The sequence below is a fragment of the Typopeltis vanoorti genome, chromosome 8 (genome assembly GCF_054136105.1).
Source record: "Typopeltis vanoorti isolate ZY-2024b chromosome 8, IOZ_Tvanoo_1.0, whole genome shotgun sequence".
Lineage (NCBI taxonomy): Eukaryota > Metazoa > Arthropoda > Arachnida > Uropygi > Thelyphonidae > Typopeltis > Typopeltis vanoorti.
The window spans coordinates 138,531,932-138,553,609 of record NC_143556.1 but is presented as its reverse complement, the minus strand read 5'-3'; the positions used below and the strand labels follow the sequence as shown (position 1 = coordinate 138,553,609).

Here is a 21,678-nt window from a genome sequence, read left to right as displayed (position 1 = left end):
TTTTGAACATCGGTTCAAATTCCATTCTGGAATTTGAACCAGATGTTCAAAATGTATGATCTTTGAGGCATGACTGAATAAACTTAACATTTGATAATTTCATGAGCTAGTGCATTTCCCCTTTCTTGGGTATTGCTACCATCAAATTTTCATAGAAATCATTTACTTCCTATCCTTCTTGATAGATTAACTTAATCACCTTAAATAATTTGTCTTCTGTTGCATATCCTGGATTTTTTTAAATTCCAGATGGTATTTCATCTGTTCCTACAGTTTTCTAGTTAAGTAATTCATTAATCGCTCTCTTAATTTTTTCATTTTTTTTTCTCTCATTCTACTTTACGTTTTGGGATTGTGTAGCAAGTATTCAATATGCGATGTCAACTCCTGTTTTTAATTCATGGTCAACTTCTTTATGTTGTATGTCTTCCATCCAGTTCTCCTTTGCTTTTTTTTTTTTTTTTTTGCAATCCTCCTTAATCTTGTTCCTTAGTCTTCAGTATTCTTCATAGTCTTTTTTCCCTGCTTTATTTCATTCTTCTATTAAATTAAGTATCTCATTTGTAATTCTGTAAATCCATTGTCTGCTGATTTTTTGGTTATTTCCTTGATGACCACCCAGTCTTTCTCACTATTCATCTCAAGCATGTAATCCATAAAATAAAAATAAATCTGCTAATGCTTTTAAGCAGGAATTGCACACAATGAAAAGGTTGTGGAGAGATTATATAGAAAAAGGGGATCAGCATGCCCATGAGCAGCTTAAGGCACCAGCAAGATGACCTGTGCAGTAAGGACGTCCAAAGCTAATTATGAGAAAAAGCTAGCTGATGAGACCAAAAGAAATCCAAGAGAGTTCTTTTGCTATGTGATAAAACAAAGGAGAAATGACTATGAAAGGAATTTTTTTTTTAAAGTGGAGAGGGGTAACAGTTTAAACCAAATAGCTGAATTGCTGAGTGAGAATTTTGCAGAGGCATACCATCTAGTGGTTATGCTGCAATTCAAGATGTGACACTGACTGATAAGAAAATCTCTATTCTCTTATCAGTAATAGTGATTGAAGAAATGGAGGTGCTTAAAACATTGCAGAACCTCAATACAAACACAACCATAGGAGTAGATGGCATATCGGCCCAATGTATTACAAGAATGTGCAAGGGAATTATCACCCACTCTACCAAGCTGTTTAATTTAAGCCTCAGTACTGGGAAGGCACCAATGAAGTGGAAAGAGGGCAAAATAGTCCCAATGCATAAAGGTGACTCCAAGACTGAAGTAACAAATTATAGGCTTATCAGCATCTCAGGAGTGGTGGTTAAGGTACTGTATAAACTGGTGAAAGAAAGAATTCAGGACTCAATGCATGGGAATATGATACTCTATAAGGGGCAACATGTTTTGTGAAGGGCAAATCGGCAAGTCTTGCCTCCTTTTTATAATAGAGTGACAACAGGATTGGATAAGGGAAATGGCTACTCAGTAATACCACATAGAACTCTACTGCATAAATTGGAGCAAATGGAGATGGATATGAGTCTGGTGATTTGGATTAGAAGGTGGCCGATGGATAGATATCAAAGAGTGGTTTATGGAGGAGTTGAATCCAGGAGAGGCCAAGTGACCACTGGGGGTGTACCACAAGGCCCTCTGTTGTTTATTTTATATATCAATGATATAGGAAATGATTTGACAGAAATATTAATTTGTTTGTTGAAGATGCTAAACTGGGATGAGCAATGGTAAATGATGATATACAGATCCTGCAGAAAGACTTAAATAGACTAACAGAATGAGCAAAGGTAAATGGCTGCCAGTTTAATGTGACTAAGTGTAAGGTGATGCATTTTGGTAAGAGATCACAAGCCGTGTACTTATACTGATGGAACTGAACTTCAGAAAACTGATGAGGCCAGGGACTTGGGGTGATTGTGGACAGGGAGTTGAAGTTAGACGGATATTGCGAAGATAGCTAAAACAGCACATCAAATTACACAGTTGTTGAAGAACACACTGACAAGCAGGGATAATGAAGTTATTGTTCCCTCACATAAGGCTTTAATAAGGCTACATCTGGACTAAAGCACAGAGATCTTGACTCCCAGATTATGTGGGAATGAAAAATTGGTGGAGAGGATCCAGAGACAAGTGACAGAGTGCAGCAAGTCTATGGAATGCACCCTAAGAGCACAGATTGATGGTCTGTGAGCTTCAGAGACTAGCTGATAGGTGAAAAAGAGGAGTCATAATAGAAGCATTTAAGTTATTAAAAGGATTTTATAGGACTAACACTGAAGACTTTTCAATACATGGCAAGAACAGAGAAAACAAGGGATCACCAGTGGAAATTTTGTAAGAGCATGGTGAATGGGATGTCAGAAATGGTTGTGAGTACTTAATAAGTGAGTTTAAGGAGAGGTATGATAGGTATTCGGTGAATAATGAATCTTCCACAATTAGACTTGACTCCATGAATATACCTGTATAATAATAATAATTAAAAAAAAATTAGCCAAATAACAATTCAAAAAAGAAAGCCAAAGTGCTAGTTAACAGACCCTCTGTTCTAATTCATCTTTCATATGAGGGCAAAATCTTATAATCCATTTCATATCAGGAGTAAACAATTAGAAAATAATTTATGTATATATATATATATTTTTTTTTAATGCATAAATTATTTTCTAATTGTTTACTCCTAATATGAAATGGATTATAAGATTTTGCCCTCATAATGGCTTTCTTTTATTATTATCTTGTATACAGATAATTTACATTAAATTATCTGTATACAACACAATGTTCAAACCAGTTTTAACTTATGGATCTGAGAGCTGGGTCAGAAGTAAAACACCTGACCAAAGACTACAGATATGAGAGTCCTGAGAAAGATTAGAGGTGTGAACAAATGGCATTAATGACAATATCATACAAAAAACGAGGATATTAGGAAAGAACTTGACATTGTCAGCATCCAGGAATGTGTTAGCAGAGCTAATCTCAGGTGGTATGGTCACTTAAACAAAATGGGTGAGGAAAGATTAGCAAAATAAGTGTTCTCTGCCAGGTTGGCAGAAAAAAGATCCAGAGGAAGACCAAGATATAGGTCGAGTGACACGGTACAAAGTGCCTTGGACGATAGAAATATAAGACCTGATAATGTCTTGACAAGTAACAGACTGATTTGGAGGAAAATTGTAGATAGGAAGTTAATAATGATGTAAATTTTTCATGTAGTACTATCATATCCTGTACACCCCTTGAGGGTACCTGTCAGGAATTTGATGATGATGATGTTACCTAAAAAATATCAAAATCGCGTTAATCAAATCTAATAATCAATGTTAAAAATTACAATTAGTCCATGATCGATTACTGTATTAATAATTCGTTTTATATGGTACTCTTTTAGGAAAGATAAAAAATTAATGCAAAGTAAATGTTTAAAAATACTTGTACCTACATTATTTACTGTAATTTTTTTATCAAAAGAAGTTATCAAGAGTTGCTTGAACAGTTTTAGTTTTTTCTTATCGACATAACTACGATAACAAGCAAAATGATTCTCCAGACCTCAGCAAACAAGCAATAAAACACAGAAAAAACACTGCAAATATAATATATGATGGTTCAAATTAAGTGGATACTGAATCCAACATTATTTCATAGCCAAATATAGAAACTACAAGAGTTTTGTGCCGAATATATAGAAACAAAGTTTCGGCAGATGCAAGCATAAGCAACCTTATGGGCAACTCATAGTAAAGCTGGAGTAAGCTCCAGATCACTTTCCTTAGTATTTTCCATAAATATAAAGCACATCTCCTAGATGATATGTATGATAAATAAGCCTTTGGCTCTCTATTTCAGTAATACGTTATTTTATTTATTTTCAGTTACAATCTAGAAATTATTGAACAAAGAATAATAATAATAAAAAAAAACTAAACCATACTATACTGACATCGGAGGTCGCGGTATCTCTCAGATACAATTTACTATGAAATATCACAAATCTTTACATAACACATGTTAAACCAAACTGACAGCAAAAAACAGTGCAGAATATCATCACTCGTAACATGTGAATGAACAGCTACACATGATTTCCAAGCTATACACTGAATTGTGTAAGAATATTAATATTAAACATTCTGCATGTATCTGTCAAAGCAGCAAGATCTGATAAAGTGAAATGGTTGGAAGACCAGTACAAAGACATTGAACAGTACTATGGAGAACATAAAACTAGAGAGGTCTACAAACTTATAAGAAATGTCAATAGGAAGTGGCAAACAAGATCAGTAGCAATCAAAGATGAAAATGGTAAAGTATTGATGGACAAGATAGAAATCATACATAGATGCACAAGATATTGCAGCGAACTATATAAAAATCAACTAAATGATACTGCAACAGAAGTAATCAAAGAACTAAAAGCAATCTCTCCACCAGCAGAGATCTTTGAAAATGACATCTTGGAAGAGGAGGTGAATAAGGCTATAAAACATCTCAAGAACAACAAGAGTCCTGGAAATTACAACATAATAGGCGAGATGCTAAAATATGGGGGGGGGGGAATCAGTTGCAAAAGAAATACATAAGCTATGTAATGAAATATGGAGAAGAGGATATGTCCCCGAAGAGTGGAAAAAATCGGTCCTGGTTGTTCTTCATAAGAAAGGCAGTGCTTTAGAATGCACCAATTACAGAACTATTGCATTAATGAGTCATCTTGGCAAAGTGCTGATAAAAATACTAACAGAATGCCTGAAGGGGCATATGGAGGCACATCTTCCGGATGAGCAAGCCGGATTTCAACAAGATCGAAGTACAATGCAACAAATACTCACACTAAAACTAATAGAAGAGAAAGCTCAAAGAAAGAACAAAATGATATATTGCTGTTTCGTGGACTTCCAAAAAGCATTTGATAATAAATATAACACAGGCTGTCCTGGAATCCTATGGTGTGGACAATAAATTGATCAGCCTGCTGAAAGATATAAACAGCCAAGCACAAGCAAAAATCAGGATAGCAGGTGAGACTGGATATTGGTTTGCCACTAGTCAAGGGGACCCAATATCACAAATCATCTTCATCACACATCTGGGAAGAACACTAGATAAGATTAAAGAAGAAGGTGGAGGCATTTCAATAAATGGCATGAGAATAAACTACTTCTGCTTTGCAGATGACATCGTCCTGATTGAAGAAGACGCAAAGCTGGAACAGACCTTGCAAACACTATACACTGAAGGAAAAAGATATGGACTAAATGTCACATTGAAAAAACTAAAACAATGATATTCGGACAACAGGAGTTACTGAACAGAGTTACGATAGATTTCAACTGGAAAATGTGGAACACTTCACATATCTTGGATGCCACATGATGCATGACTTGGACCCCAAAAAAGAGATAAAAACTAGAATAGCCAGAGCAACAACTATGTTAAAAGCCAACAAAATATGGAAGAGTCGAGCTATAAAGATGCAAACTAAACTGCGCATTGTAGAAACCTGTATCTTCAGCAGCATGCTCTATGGATGCAAGGCCTGGGTACTCCTGAGAGAATCTGAAAGAAGGATATTGGCATTTGAGAGGAAGTGCTACAGAAAGATTTTGAGAATAAGCTGGATACAGAAAGTGAACAATGAGGAAATCTACAGGCGAATACAACCAAAAGAAAACCTGATCCAGAAAATAATCAAAAGGAAACTACATCTATTGGGCCATATATGTAGAATGAATGACGAGAGAAAACTAAAAACGTTGCTGTTTGGAATAAATGAAGGAAAGAACAAAAGAGGAAGACCAAATAGAGAATGGGGCGATGACATCGTCAAATGGTGCGGAAACTCTATACACAAACTGAGTCATCTTGCACAAAATAGAATGCAATGGAAGAATCATATCGAGATGGCAGCAGACACCTACGGGCATTGGACCCATGGTTGTTGATGATGACTATGTATCTGTCAGATCAGTTACAAGCTCCACAGGATTAAAGGTGTGTTAATCACAACTCTTGCCAAGTATATTAAGGGGTTGCCACAATTAATTTTGCCACGTTAAGCAATGGATGCCTGTAATATATAAGAATTACAAAAGAAAATTGTATAAGAAGAATATAATAATATATGGCAATTAAAAAGCAGTCATCAGGCATATTGCAAGATGCAGGTAGCTGATATGCTATATAAGTATTCTATAGTGAATACCTTAAAAATCAGGCATAATATAATTTGAATATAATAAATATTCAAATAAAATGGTAGTCACAGGTCTGTGTGATGTGTTCCCTGTTGTAAGTCAAGCACTACATCAAAAGTCTGTGATGTTGTCCTGGATAAAAACTTCTCATAAATCAATTTAATCCACTTTTTACTCAAAACAAAACAAAAATTGATGTACACATAAAGACCTACATACCTAGCTTGCTGCCAAACTTCAGCAGCTGCCACTTTCATCAAATCATTATTGTTGTCAACAAGCCTTAAGGCATCTAAACAGTTGAATTCAATTCCAAACCCATCCTTGTGTTGGATTCTTAACAGATTATTTGCAAAAGTCATATCGGGTAACTGAGGTAATTTTAATTCTTTTTCAAACCTAAAAAAAAAAAAAAAAAGATAACATCCATGTAAAAACCTGCTTTCCTTCAGAATTATAGTACCAAAGCCTGCAAAAATGTAGCAACCAATACACTAAAAATTTTCATGATGAATTGTATTAATTGTGTAGTTGCCTAAGGATTTATACCTCTAATGGCTACATAATAATGCTATTTTAATAATACAAACACCTAAATCACTACATTTCTGAAAGTTTAAAGTGACACAAATGGTTGTTTTCATATCTTTTGTAGCATATTTTTTTTATCGTGTAGCACTTAATGTGCAACTTAGATTTTATAAATTTATCAGTTCCATCATGATAAGTCCATAAGGGTTTCTAGATGGATGTTCAAATCCAATATTAACAAGGGTATCAATAAATCTTCTGTAGATCTATTAATACTTATCACAGTTAAATGCATTCTGCTATAAGCTTCTTATAATTATTAAAAGAACACGTAAGACCACAGTAATAACTTTTAATTAATAAAGGTACAGATATTTCATACTAAAACTAATAATACATCTTCAGTGTCACACAAACAGTTATAGGAATGGAATACAAGTGAACTTGTATTCCATTGTAACACGTAAGACCATTGTATTCCATTCCATGGTCTTACGTGTTCTTTTAATGATTATACTATGCCACAGGTACCTCTAAAAATAATAAGCTTCTTATAGTCTCATATATATGACTATAAAACTATAGGAATTAAAAAGCAACTGATAGTAGCATGCTAACAATGACTATAATGACAGTACATGTATATTATTGTTAGTGAGGGTAGGAGGATATATATAACACTAAATTCACTAATAACAGTAATTCATAATTAAATGAACAAAGTTGTAGACTTCTATTAATAAAATTTGCACAACATACTGAACTAACACACTGAAGATACAGTCAACGAAACATGAGTGCTCAGTTCAACATCAAGCAAGAGACTAATAAAGATGCAGTTCGCATGAGCATTGTGAAGGATGAGTCATTGGCTGAATTCACACTTGCTCAAGTTTACCAGTTGTTTTTTTAAATGTTTCTACTGATAACGAAATATCAGGTCACAAACCACACATGCATAAACAGAGGACTTACTATGTATATTTTACAAATGTGATACTAAAAATATATGCATTCAACTTTTACTCTAAACATACTGAGAACTCCTGAACAAAAAGAAATTTACCATCCATCAAAACAAAAGGGACAGGAAATTCATTCATGCAAACCCTGAGTTCAGTATAGTGAGTCAACTGTATTATTTTTTATAGACTGATACGATTTTAGAGGCTTTGAGTTTGGAAAATTCATCATTGCAATTCAAACTGGTTGTTCAACACAGTAACTTTCTTGACTGTTCATACATGGACATGTTTTGTTACATAAGTCCAGAGCTAGTTCAAAGGATCCTATGATTAGTGTCAGCTCTTTGTCTAACGGTCAGTGTCAGCTCTTGGGTTTTTAAGCTTCGAAGTGTTTTGAATTACAGCCACAGCAAAGAAGACTATGTAGCTGGTGTATTTATGTCTGTTTACTGCATGTTTTTCTGGTCACTTTGTCTTTCTGAAAGATGAAAAACCTGAGTTTAAGTGAAGAAAATCCTCCCACCGCTATATGAACTCGCAAACTCATCTTTAGTTGAAGAGGGAAGAATGGATTTGTATAAGAAGGATGGCCTACACCTGAATGAGTTTGGTATCAGGAGTCTAGAAGAACTAATAACTGGTATGAGACCTAACACAGAGAGTCAGGGAAACTAAATTATAAAGGGAGGAATGGAATGAATGTGAGTGTAAGGGCGACAATGTTATATAACTGTGTTAATGATGCGAATGGGCTTTGTCATGGAAATGTTGACGAGGAGAGAACGATTTTGAATTTGTGTTCATCTGGTTTGGACCCATCAAATGTGTGCAAAGATATCTAAAGATGTAAGGCATTAGAGAAGATTAGAGATAGGCAAGTTGTCCAACTGCGTCAGGCAGACTGCAGACAAGACAATACAAAAGAACAAACAAGTAAATTATGTCTGTACATGAATGCTAGGAGTATCAGAAACAAAGGAATAGAGTTTGTTGCCGTAGTCAATATGTTGCGACCTCAGATTGTAGGTATTAGTGAGACCTGGCTATCAGAATCAGACCTACTAACTGCTATTGAGTGTCAAGGGTACAGTATTTTTAGGAAGGATAGACAGGATAGCAGAGGGGGGGGTGCTGCTAATAATATCAGATGACTTGAATCCAGCTGAGACCTATGATTGCAGTACTACTACTAAAAATATTTCACGTGGCACTGAGTTTGAAACCATCTGGTGTGAGGTGGAATCTAACAAGATCAATTACATAGTGGGGTGTTGTTACAGACCTGGTGGATTGGTTGCTAGTGATGAAGAAATGCATCACCAAATAGAAAAGATGAGCACGAAAAGAGTAATCATAATGGGAGACTAATTATCCAAATATTGATTGGGGAGCAGTAGAATCTCACGAGAAGAATGAAAATTAGTTTATTGAATTGTTACGGGATAACTTCCTCAAGCAGCACGTGACAGAAGGAACTCGAGAGCAAATAGTGTTAGATTTGATTATAGTGTCAGAGGACGTTTCAGTTAAAGATGTAACTATTCTGCCTCCGGTTGGTGACAGTCATCATGCGGTACTCCCTTGGGAAGTGACTAAGTATACGAATGTTCCATTCAGAAAAGGTTACATGATGAACTACAAAGCAAGAAATTATGACCAACTGAGGAGTATATTGGGTTCAGTGGAATGGGATCGGTTGCTGGATGGAAAGAATATCGACAGTACTGAAAAGCATTTAAACAATACTTCAATGATACGATATCAGAATATGTCCCTAAGAGTTCGAAGAATAAATAGAGTAGGAGTCAAATGGATGCGGAATCTTATTAAGCAAGAGATTCGTAAGAAAAGAACGATGTGGAAGGAATACCATTTGCATAAGGATCACGTCCATTATGACTGTTATAAACAGAAGTCTAGAAGAGTCACAAATGTAGTATGAAAAGCAAAGTTTGAGTATGAAACGAAACTGGCTCTGCATGCAAGACAACCTACAAGAATTCTATCGATATGCTGCAAGTAAAAGAAAGAATGAATATGAAAGAATAACTCTTATAAATCCAGATGGCGTGAGGGTTTTTTAGTTTGCATACACCAGTTTTTTGTTAAAAGTTTGTGTACGCAACAATGAGCTCACTGCTATCTCTTCACTGGATGAAGAAACGCAGGTGTGTGAGGCCGAGGTATTAGAGCTGTTGCACAAATTGAATAAGAATTCAGCAATAGGGACTGATGGAATATCAGCACACGTGCTAAAAGAGTGTTCAGCTGAACTGGCCATTCCTTTGACCAGGCTAATTAATATGAGTCTCTGAACAGGGAAGATTCCTGTGGAATCTTCCCTGTTCAGAGACTTCAGCTGAACACTCTTTTAGCACGTGTACTGATATTCCATCAGTCCCTATTGCTGAATTCTTATTGAATGGCAATTGAATTGAATGAATTGAATTGAATTCAAAAAATTGAATGAATGGCAATTCCATTGCACAAGGTCGGTGCAAAGACTGATGTATCCAACTATCGACCAATTAGTATCTCAGGAGTGGTGAAGATTTTGGAAAAATTGGTTAGGGCTCACATTGAGAAATGGGTTGACAGTGAATCTTTACTTTGCAATGAACAACATGGGTTTACTGAGGGAAGGTCATGTTTTAGCAACTTGTTCACATTCTATAATAATGTTACTATTGAACTAGACAAGGGGAATGGATACACCATGATACTTTTGGATATTGCTAAGGCTTTTGACAGAATACAGTATGGTAGACTGTTGCATAAATTGGAGAAAATGGGTTTGGGTTATACAATATTAGCATGGATAAGAGGATGGCTGACTGACATATCAAAAAGTGGTATACGGGGGATCCGAGTCTGCAAGGTAGGGACAGGTAATATCTCCTATCCCTGCCTCTCCATCTTCCAGTCACCATCCTGCTGTTGAAGAAGAGGTTTTGATTCTCAGACTGGCATCTCTAGATGATCCTCCTCTTCCAGAATATAACCATCAAATTCTTAAATATCTCATCCAGACTCACCTTCTGGGAATGGATATCACAGATCAGTTGAATGACGAGCTCCACGCTGAATTCTCTGAACACTTCATGCCTCGTCAACATCAGCCTACGTCTCATTCTACAATGACTCTGCAATGCCCATTGTAAAAGTCATCATCTCAAATAGGAAGCAGAGGAAGAGGACCTATGCAGCTATGCAGGCCCTCTATAAAAAAAAAATAGAGGGCAATGTGCCAAAACCATCCTTGACGGTGCTTCCCCTCCACCTCTAGTAGACTTACATGATGATTTTGTCAAATTCTGGAGTACAGTCTTTTCTGCTCCACCTCCATATTTCCCTGATTATGATGAACAACCTACGATATTGAGATCCATTCCTGCCCTTCAAATATACCAGCCTGTCTCTATCCAGGAGATTAAAGCAGCTCTTCCATCCAATTTCTCTGCCTCCGGACCTGATGGCTTTCCTACATCTAGGCTTCGGAAGGTGCCGTTGAAGATTCTTCAAGACTTAGTGGACATTCTCCTTTCCAGTAATGTAATACTACCATAGTTACGTGCTTCAAGAACTATCTTCATTCCAAAGAAAGAAACTTCAAGCTGTGCATCAGACTTTAGACCTATTACCATCTCCCCCGTGTTACTTAGACTCTATCATAAAATATTAGTTAAACGACTTCAGCAACATATACAGCATGATTATAGAGAGAGAGCTTCTGTCCCTTCAGATGGCTGTGCCGAGAATATATATCTTCTTTCTTCTCTCTGATTTCCAACGCCACCTTAAGCCTCTATATATGGCGTTGCTGGACCTCCAAAAGGCCTTTGATAGCATCTCCCTTCCTGCTCTCCTTCGAGTGCTGTCTATTGCTGGATGTCCAGAATTCTTTCCATCACTAACACTACAGGGTCCCGTGCAACTTCTATTCCCGCAGTGTGGGGTGTTCGCCAGGGTGATCCTCTATCTCCCCTTTTCTGTACCTGCGTCATAGATGAGGTTCTTTATTCTCTTCTTAGCCATATAGGCTACTCTGTAGGTGCTTCTTCCTTTAATGCTATGGCCTTTGCGGATGATCTTATTCTCGTAGCCTCTACTAAGATAGGCTTGCAGGAACTCCTTGACCAGGCAGTTGACTTCTCTATTCAAGGTCTTTCTATTAATGTAGAGAAGTCCTGCTCTTTAGCTCGTCCCCCTCTAGTTGTGACAAGAAGCTTAAGGCCAAGACTATAGCATTTTCCCTGCACGGGAGGCCGTTGCATGCTTTGACCATCCTGGAAGCGTGTAGATACCTCGGCATCATGTTCATCCCAAAGGGAAAGTCTTCTGTCCTAGAAGCTGGGATCGCTTCTTTGAGGAAAGCTCCTCTCAAGCACCAGCAAAGACTGTTTCTCCTTTCCCACTATCTCCTACCTCGCTTTTACCACAAGTTGGTGCTTGGTAGGACATATCTCGGTACTGTCCAGAATGGACAGGGGTATCCGTTCAGGGATCATGGTCGGAGCCATGATCTCATGGCTCCGACTGCCGCCTGACACTCTTACTGCATATTTCCATTCGAGGGTGAAGGATGGTGGACTTGGGGTTCCATCACTTAGATGGCTGATCCCATGCCTGCGGCTGTCAAGAATCACGCAGTTAGAACTATCTTCTTCCCCCATCTGCAGAGAGGCTTTCTATAGCCCATTAATACAAGAAGACTTTAGGTGGGCTAAAGGCTGGTTCCATTCAGAGTCAGCACCTGCAGAACACAAGAGATGGACATCTCTGTTGCACTGTTCTGTAGATGGTGCTCATTTAAAAGATTCATATGTGGTGCCTCCCCAGTATGATTGGGTAAGGGATGGCACCAGACTCCTCCCTGGGTTCGAGTATATTGACCTTATCAGGACGAGGATCAATGCACTGCCTACTTGAGCCCGCACAGCTCAATTGGGTAGTGACGACTCCAACTGTAAGACTGGCTGCCACTACAGTGAGACATTATCTCATATAGCCCAGTGTTGCTTCTGCACCCATGGGGTCAGCATGAGGAGCCATGATGCCATACTCTCCATTCTGAACAACTGCTTTAAGAACAAAGGTTGGGAGACTGCGGTGGAACCACATTATAGGACCTCCACGGGTTTGCGTAAGCCAGACTTAGTGATTAAAAGAGATGGTGACGTTTGGGTAGTTGATGCCCAGGTGGTGGGAACAGAGCACCCACCAGCCTATAGCCATAATAATGAAGTAAATTATTATAAAAATAACCAAGATCTAGTTAGCAATATATGGGAGGAGCATGGGGCAACTCTAAGGTTTACCAGCGCAACCGTCTCTTTACATGGCGTATGGAGTGCAGATAATTATAAAAACATAAAACAGCTTGGGCTTACGCAGAAGGATATAAAAGTTCTTTCCTTGAGGGCCCTACAAGGCACACTGGTGACATGCCATTGCCACCAGAGAATGATTACAATGATAACTAGAACAGGCATAGGGTAAAAGGCTTAGGCCTATATCAAGTCTGGACGTGATGTAAGGGTAGTACTGCCCATAACCAGTATAAAGATTAATAAAAAATAAATAAAAAAAATAAAAAAGTGGTGTACCACAAGGATCACTGCTTGGCCCAATGTTATTCAATTTGTACATTAATGATATTGGGAAGGATTTGACAAGCGACATACAGCTATTTGCTGATGATGCAAAGATAGAACTTGAAGAATGATTTGAATAGGCTGGAATTGTGGGCATGGGAAAATGGGTGTCAGTTCAATGTGAGTAAATGTAAAGTCATTCACTTCGGCATGATTAGATATCCAATGTCGTATTATATTGATTATATTATACTGACTCGACTCCCTGGAGGTCACTCTTAATAATTATAATACCAAATCTTTATAAAGATTTGTATGCTCCAGATGGAATTCGTATCCAAGAATTTCCAACCAAGGTACCTGTGGTTTATATATTCATGTTCAGAAATCTATATCTCAGCTGAATGACAAGTTTGAGCAAAATAAGTTGCATAAGCATAGGACATAAAGCAACAATTTTACCCACCCCCCACTTTCAGAGAATCCTGGAGACTTGCACTAAATGTGTTAGGAGTGCATCATCTGCATATAGCAAAGAACTAAGTTTGTCATATCCAATTCTAATATCAAAACTCATCAAATTCCTGTACCCTCAAGCAGTTTACAGGATATGATAATACTACATGAAAAATTTACATCATTACTAACTTCCTATCTACAATTTTCCTCCAAATCAGTTTGTTACTTGCCAGGACTCCAACATTATCAGATTCTTACATTTCTATTGTCTAAGGCACTTTTTACTGTATCAATTGACCTATATCTTGGTCTTCCTCTGGATCGTTTTCCTGCCAACATGGCAGAGAACACCTGTTTTGCTAATCTTTCCTTGGCCATTCTGTTTAAATGACCATATCACCCGAGATTAGCTCTGCTAACGCATTATTGGATGCTGACAATGTCAAGTTCTTTCCTAACATCCTCATTTTTAATATGATATTGCCATTGATGCCATCTGTTCATGCCCCTAATCTTTCTCAGGACTCTCATATCTGCAGTCGCTAGTTTTTGGTCAAGTGTTTTAATTCTAACCCAGCTCTCAGATCCATAAGTTAAAACTGTTTGAACATTGTCTTGTAAAAAGCTAATTTAATGTTCTGACTAATTTCTCTCTTATTCCATGTGAATTTATTTAATTGACTTCCTACAATACCAGCTTTGTTGATTCTGTTGTCTATTTCCATATTTAATTTACCATCTTCACTAAAAATCATGTAAGTAGCTGAAATGCTTTACTTGTTCTATAGGTTCTCCATTCACAATACAGTTGACATTTTCAAGGATTTTGCCTATTTTCATTGTCTTTGTCTTGTTATTGCTGACCTTCATACCATATCTATTACAACAGTTATTCAATTTAGTCATGGAATCTTGCAGTGTAGCAGATTTATTTAGAAGTATAACATCATCCACATAAAGCAAAGAGCTGACATTAACATCTCCAATTCCGATATCATGTTTAATACCACTTTCCTTCATAATGTGATCCATATAGATAATTAACAACAGAGGGGATAATGTATACATCCTTGTCTCACACCACATTTAACATTAAATCATCTCCCTGCACTTCCTTCAATTCTAACTCATGACTTACAACTCAAATAAAGACCAAGTATTGCTTGATACAATGTCATTTTGACACCATATAACTCTAGAGTATTGAATAGCTTCTCTCTTGGCATCTTGTCATATGCCTTTTCCAGATTAAAGACAGATCTTTTTTATATTCCATCATTTCTCAACTATTTGTCATAAAGTGAAGATATGATCCTGACAGCCACTATTTGGTCTGAATCCAGCTTGTTCTTCACCAAGCTTTTCTTCCACAATTCTTCTCGACTGTTTCTCGAATATAATTACATACATTTTAACAGGAACACTCAGTAGAGATATACCTCTGTAATTCTCACATTCAATTTTTATATATGGGTACTATGAGAGCTCTACTCCAATCATCAGGAATTCGTCCCTCTGTCCAGGCCTTCTGAACTATGCAGTGCAGCCATAGGACTTTTATACCTCCATACTTAACCATTTCTGGTCGAATATCATCTATTCCTGCTGCTATTCCACATTTCAAGAGTTTGATGGCTTTTTCTATTTCAAGTATGCATATGTATTCCTGATTGTATGCCTATTGAGTGTTTTTTTACCTCTTTGCTATCACTGCTTGTTTCATTTAGTAATTTTTCGAAGAAATTACTCCATACTTCAAGGATATCTTTTCAACAGTTTTCATGTCACCGTTATCTCTAATTCCTTTTACAACACTCTTTCCTCTATTTCTGAGTTTCTTCAACAACCTCCAGAATATCTTGACAACATTGATATTTATTTTCTATGTTCTTGCCAAAGTCTTCCCATGACTTTTGCTTAGCTAGTTTTACACAGTGTTTAGCTTTCTTACATTTGTCTGTATTCTCTCAGAGCACAAGATGACTTATTTGATATGCTTTCTTCTTTTCCTTCACTGTCTCTTTAGCTTCCTGTGTAAACCATGGAGTTCTGATTTTTCTATCCTTGCAGACAACCTTGCCACATGCCTCTCTGGTTGAATCAATCAGAGTTTTCTTCAAGGCTTGCCACTGAATCGCCAAGGTTTGATTCCTGTTCTCAAACTCTTTCATTTTTTCTTCAATAATCTTTGTGTATTTTAATCTACAGTTCACATCTGAGAGCTGTTCAACTTTTATTGGCTTTAAAACTTTCTTGCATGTTTTTCTTTTCAAAATGAAATTAAATTTTATCCTGCTCAAGACTAAATAGTGATCGCTTCCAATTTCAAATCCTCTGTACAGTCTGGTGTCCTGCACCAGGAAGAAAGCATCACTATCAACAATAACATAGTCAATGAGACTTTTCTTATTCCTTGCCTTTTCTCTCCATGTGAATTTGTGCACATTTTTAAGTTGGAACATGATATTAGTAATAACCAGTCCATATCCTGAGCAGAAATCCAACAGGTATTTGCCATTATTATTAGCTTTGCTCTTTTCTCCAAATTTTCCCAAAATATTTTTGTATGTCTCACAATCATTTCCTACTCTGCTATTTAGATCCCCAACAAGGACCAATTTTTTCTGTTTCATTGTGTCAGTTGCTTTTTCTAAAGCCTCAAAAAATTCTTCCACTTCTATCTTAGTAGAACCTTCTGTGAGACCATAGGAACAAATAAGTCTCATTGTCCAGTTCCCCATTCTGATATCTGCCCACATCACTCTATTAGAGACTGCCTGCCATTCAAGAAGATTAGCCTCGTATTTCATGTTGAATACTATGGCTACTCGTCTTTTCCTTGATTGTCAGTGCCTGATTATAACATTTTGCTCATTTATTGCTCAGAAAGATCTCACCAGTTTTTGAATTTTTTGTTTTGGCCACTCGTATTATCGATCTGGAACTTATCTAATTCCTCAACTAGTTCCATTTCTTTGTCATTCAGACTTCATATGTTGATAGTACCAATCTTTAACTCTGGTGATGTTGAGATGGAGTGTTTACAGATTTGTTCCAGTAGCTGACTTTTCGCTGTTTGCCCTGGTTCCCTGGTGAAAACAACAGGGGCCTTGTTTAACCAGGTGACTCCCCAGATGGCATGAAATTCTGTCATGTTGTACCATCATTTTGTATTTTGGTTTAAGCCAATAAAAAGTTAGCCGACCAAAATTTGGTCAGCTAAATCCCAAATTGCCAGCGCATCCTCGTTTGTTCAGCATCTAAGTAGATACCTAACAGGATGCACCATGAGAAGGTGAGGATTGGACATTAGGTCAGAAGCTCTGGTCAGTTTTCTGCATTCCTTTTAAGGCTATGTGGAGGTCTCCTCTCAGTTATACAGCTTTGACTCTTAAGCACCCCAATATCAAGCTTAATGTCACTTACTTTTCATAATGTGATCCATATAGATGATGAATACATACAGATACTGTATTTCCTTCGATTCTAACTGCTGACTGACAACTTAATATCACTAGTGAAAATATTTATTTTATTTAATTATTTTACTTAAATTTTGTTTAATGTTTTACTACTGTGCTATTTGTAAAATTTTTCTTACAGCATAATTAGGCATTTCTTAAGATATCCAAAAGATAGCCATCCTTTCTTCAAATATGCTGGAGTTTACAACATACCCTGCTCGTGCAGCTTGAATTACATCAGCCAAACTTCAAGGAGCCTTGAAATTAGGCAAAAGAACACATTGGTGACGTCAATAATAACAGAGAAGAAAAATCGGGGTCAGCTTTTCATTTCTCAAGAACGAACCATATCATAGAGTCGGATAGAAGCACAATTCCTTACATAGAGGAGGATTTCCGCTGCTGAATTTTTAAGGAGGCCACAGCAGTTGCCTGCTGTATACAAAACCTTAACAGAAACCTTGGACTAATCTTGCCCATGATCTGGAAGACCCTTATTAGATCTCTCAACTCACAGTGCCAACTATAGAACGTTTCTAAATAACAACAAGTGAGATCATGCACACTCTATGCATGTATTGCATGCGCTTTGTTCTTTGTCTAATATAATTCGAATTGGTTGATTATAGTTTGTAACAGTTTTTTACTTTTTAGTGCCTTACATCAGTTAGTTATGTACCCTGAAGATGCCAACAGCCTTAGTTGATGAAACTAGTTGGTATAACATAGTTGTTTATTATATGCACTTGATCAATATAATTCCATTAAAAGTCATTCCAGAGCTTTATGGTCAAGAAAACTTTTTTTTTTTTTTTCCAACATGTTTATTCATTCTAAGACAAATTATTTACAAAATTTAAACAGCACATATCATGTGTCTGGTTAAGACAACAAGAGCACAATGGAGACAATACAAATCACGTGTCGAATTCTCCACACGATCATTTAAGCATTTCGCTTAAGCTTTGAGACAAAAAAATTATAAGTAGTACACATAACCTTTGAGACACTTGGATAGAATTTAGCACACATTTTAACTTCACTCACGTTATAAACATAAAAAGGCAAAACTTAAACCACATTCAATTCTTGCATTACACAACATTAGCAAATCTTTAGATTTGCTAATGTTGTGTAATGTACAGCATTTCTGAATAGTCAGAAATGCCGTACAGAAGTACGGCTTTCTGACTACTCTAGTACTTTCTATGCTAATAGATAACCGAACCAACATTCGTTGTTTTAACTTCACAATCTGGGATATTGCATAAAACACTTTACTTACAATCTTGCCAATTCCTTACACAGTCCTAGATCCTAAAGTCTTACGGCCACGTTCAGCTTCTTCCCAGAAAATTTCCGATCAGGCACTAGGTTATGGTAGCGATAATGTAGCACTCATGTAGAACATTTAAGAATTATATGGTTGGACATCTTGAAAGGACCGTCTCTGCTGCTATCTAACTTCCCATCTTCGTTGATACTGCCGATCACGGAATGCGACTCTCCCCGTCCTTGGAAAAGACTTGGCACACGAATAAAACTTCAAAACGATAGCCCTTTGGCCCCTCAATCTCAGGCCTTTTATCTCGCTCTCCCGACCTTGGCTCTTCTTCAAATTAAGTCTCCCAGATTTACTGGAGGATTTTTCTCTGCCACCCACCCTATCGCTGGGTTTTGGTAGGAAAACTCGTAATCCGGTGATCCTCACGATTGTCACTAGCCTTAGGTCTATTTGCCTAATCCTGCCTGAGCTTATTTTTTTGTTACAATGCTGGTGGTTCTTATTTAAATATTCTAACAATTTGTTACCAGATTTAATATAGTAAAGTGAATTATACTTTATTTTAATTACAAGTATTTTATGTAAATTTAATTGCTCATGTAAAATTGACATAGAAAAAATACTTTCTATGTCGATTAACAAAATTTAAACAGCACATATCATGTGTCTGGTTCTAAGATAACAAGAGCACAATGGAGACAATACAAATCACGTGTCTAATTCTCCACACGTGTCTTCTTTGTTTCAATAACTCTAATTATGTTGATATTGTACATATTTAATTCTTGTGCCAGTTTCCTTTCTCTTCTGTTGATACTTCTTGCATTTATGGTATCTATCTTGAATTATGCTGTTGGTGAGTTTGAGTGTGTTCAAGTGGCAGACTTTTCACTGTTTGTTCTGGCATAAAAATTTCACATAATCATGATTCATTTATAAACAGGAATACTGAAAGTATTTTTCACTTGGTTATACTATAAATTTAAGATGTCAAGAAATTATATTTTTGTTTTCATCCTTTATCGAAGTATAAGCAAACAAAGTTTGCGCGTGAGGTAACTTCACAACTGGGAAACTTGTATATAGAGGCTAATGACTTCACATCAATTTTCTTAGTATCCCATAATGCATGCAATGAACATATACATATGGACATGAATAATGTTATGCATTATGGGAAGGGCCACTACCCAGACCGGTTTCGACCTTTGAGGTCTCATCAGTGGAAGCCAGACATAGAAGCGATACCAAGGTTGCATTAATACGGAAGTCTTATTTCCATATACAAGTAGTCAAAAGGTGTCACACCTTGTTAAGGGTTTAAGTTAAGTCATGTGCAAATGTTGTTTACACTTGGATAAAAAATGAAACTAAGAAAATAATTTCTTGGCATCTTAAATTTATAAACAGGAAACGTTTTGTTGTATGATAAAAAAAAAAAAAATATATATAATGGAAATCTGCAGTGATGTTCTTTTTCCTGGGAATGCCATTGGAACTACTCAATTAAATGTATTCCTATTTCAGAGCAATTATCTACAAGCATATTTGATTTGTCATGAAACTTACTTGTCATAAGATACAACAAGTTCTGAATGAAACTAAAATTAAATGAATTCACGTTTCCTACAGACTTAACATGGGTTTGCATTTTGAAACATATATTGATATATCAGATGTACTAATTTCTTGTAATTTCCCAGAAACGTTACTAAATTGAGGATATTTTCATTACTTCATGTTATAATGTAAATGTTGTAAATTGTTTAATGTTTAAACTTTGCTACTTTTGTGTAAATACTTATAAATTGCTGGGAGAAACAATAATCCAATTAAGTAAAAATGGCCAGAATCTAAACACGTGCTACAAGTACGCATGCACTCTTTTAGATAAACACGCAGTTCCCCCCCCACACACACACACACCGAAGAGCACGCTAGGATTCTGTGTGTGGCGCTAAGTACTGGGAGACGTAGGGTGATACGGAAAAAGGGGAGGAGAAAAGCGATGACGTAGAAAAGAATGATGGCACGCAATTTAAAAAGCGTAGCAGCGCCAAGCGGAACGCTCGTGTTTTGGAACCTTCTTGTCCCCCATTTTTGATGAGGACTTCGAGACAAAGACTGAGGGAACATGCCGTGATATCCGTGAAAGTTTGCCAGTCAGAAATCAGCCCAGTGGAAGGAAGCCTCCAATTTCCCCGGAAATAACTAAACTATGTTGAGCCAGTTGACCAGAGAACGACAAGCACTTACTTTTGGCTGGACTCTCTGAAGAATATTACAGATAAGATAGAATGAATCAAGAGTCAAGAACGAATGTCCAGTTGTGATGTGTGTGATGGCTAAATTGTTCCACAGCAGTTGGTAATGTGCAGTTTATATGTTAATAAGTAATTGTGTTTAAAGAAGAAATTCTGTACCTATAGGAAGGACTTTAGAGATTGTTTTCTTTTAAAGTAGAGTAATTATGAGATTTTAGAGAAGGAATTAGTGCGGAAGCACGTGGAGCTAACTTAGTGATTCAATAAGTAACAATCCTTTAGTATTGAAGTGTAGAGAAGAGCATAATTGATCTTGAAATAGAATGTGGTTATTAGAATTGATTTTCCTTTGTTTTGCATGCTATGATAAAAGTAGAGAGTTTGAATAACTATACTCATCCTTTAGAATTAGTGGATTAATATATCAGTGTATGTTCATAAAGTGTAAGATGTCTGAATTGAAATTAAACGTTTTCTTCTTTAAGTTTAACTGATGACTTGCCTGATTTCTTTTTCTCTATTGCACTTTCTCATTAAATTCGGACCACAACGGGATATAAGTTAATAGGGAGGCAACGACCGCATAAATAAGTTATAGTGAAATAAGAAAGTAAGCTAAACTGTGTTCTGGTTCCTTGATTCTGCACTCTTTGTTAATCTAGGATTCAGGGTGGCACAGGATAATAGAAATTTTCCCTGAATCCGAAAAAAAAAATCAGATCCAATATTGAAACAAAGGAATTGGTGTTGACTATTAGCAATTCCTTTGTCTTATATCCACTAGCATCGTTCTTAAGAGTAAATAACAGCCCTGAGAGAAAAGTGAGATTGATTAAAATATAGAGTAAAACTGACAAATAACGTAAGGCAAAGTAAGAGAAGTTAATTAAAGTATTTG

At 36.6% G+C, this 21,678-nt stretch overlaps 1 protein-coding gene across 1 annotated transcript in view; it reads right to left on the bottom strand.

Annotated features, from left to right (window-relative positions):
• LOC150104381 (TIP41-like protein) overlaps positions 1 to 21,678 on the bottom strand; it is a 115,555-nt gene that overhangs the window by 43,267 nt on the left and 50,610 nt on the right. The window contains exon 3 of the mRNA XM_090396965.1: positions 6,438 to 6,617. Coding sequence (XP_090253091.1) covers positions 6,438 to 6,617 — 180 coding nt within the window. The remainder of the gene's footprint in view (positions 1 to 6,437; positions 6,618 to 21,678) is intronic.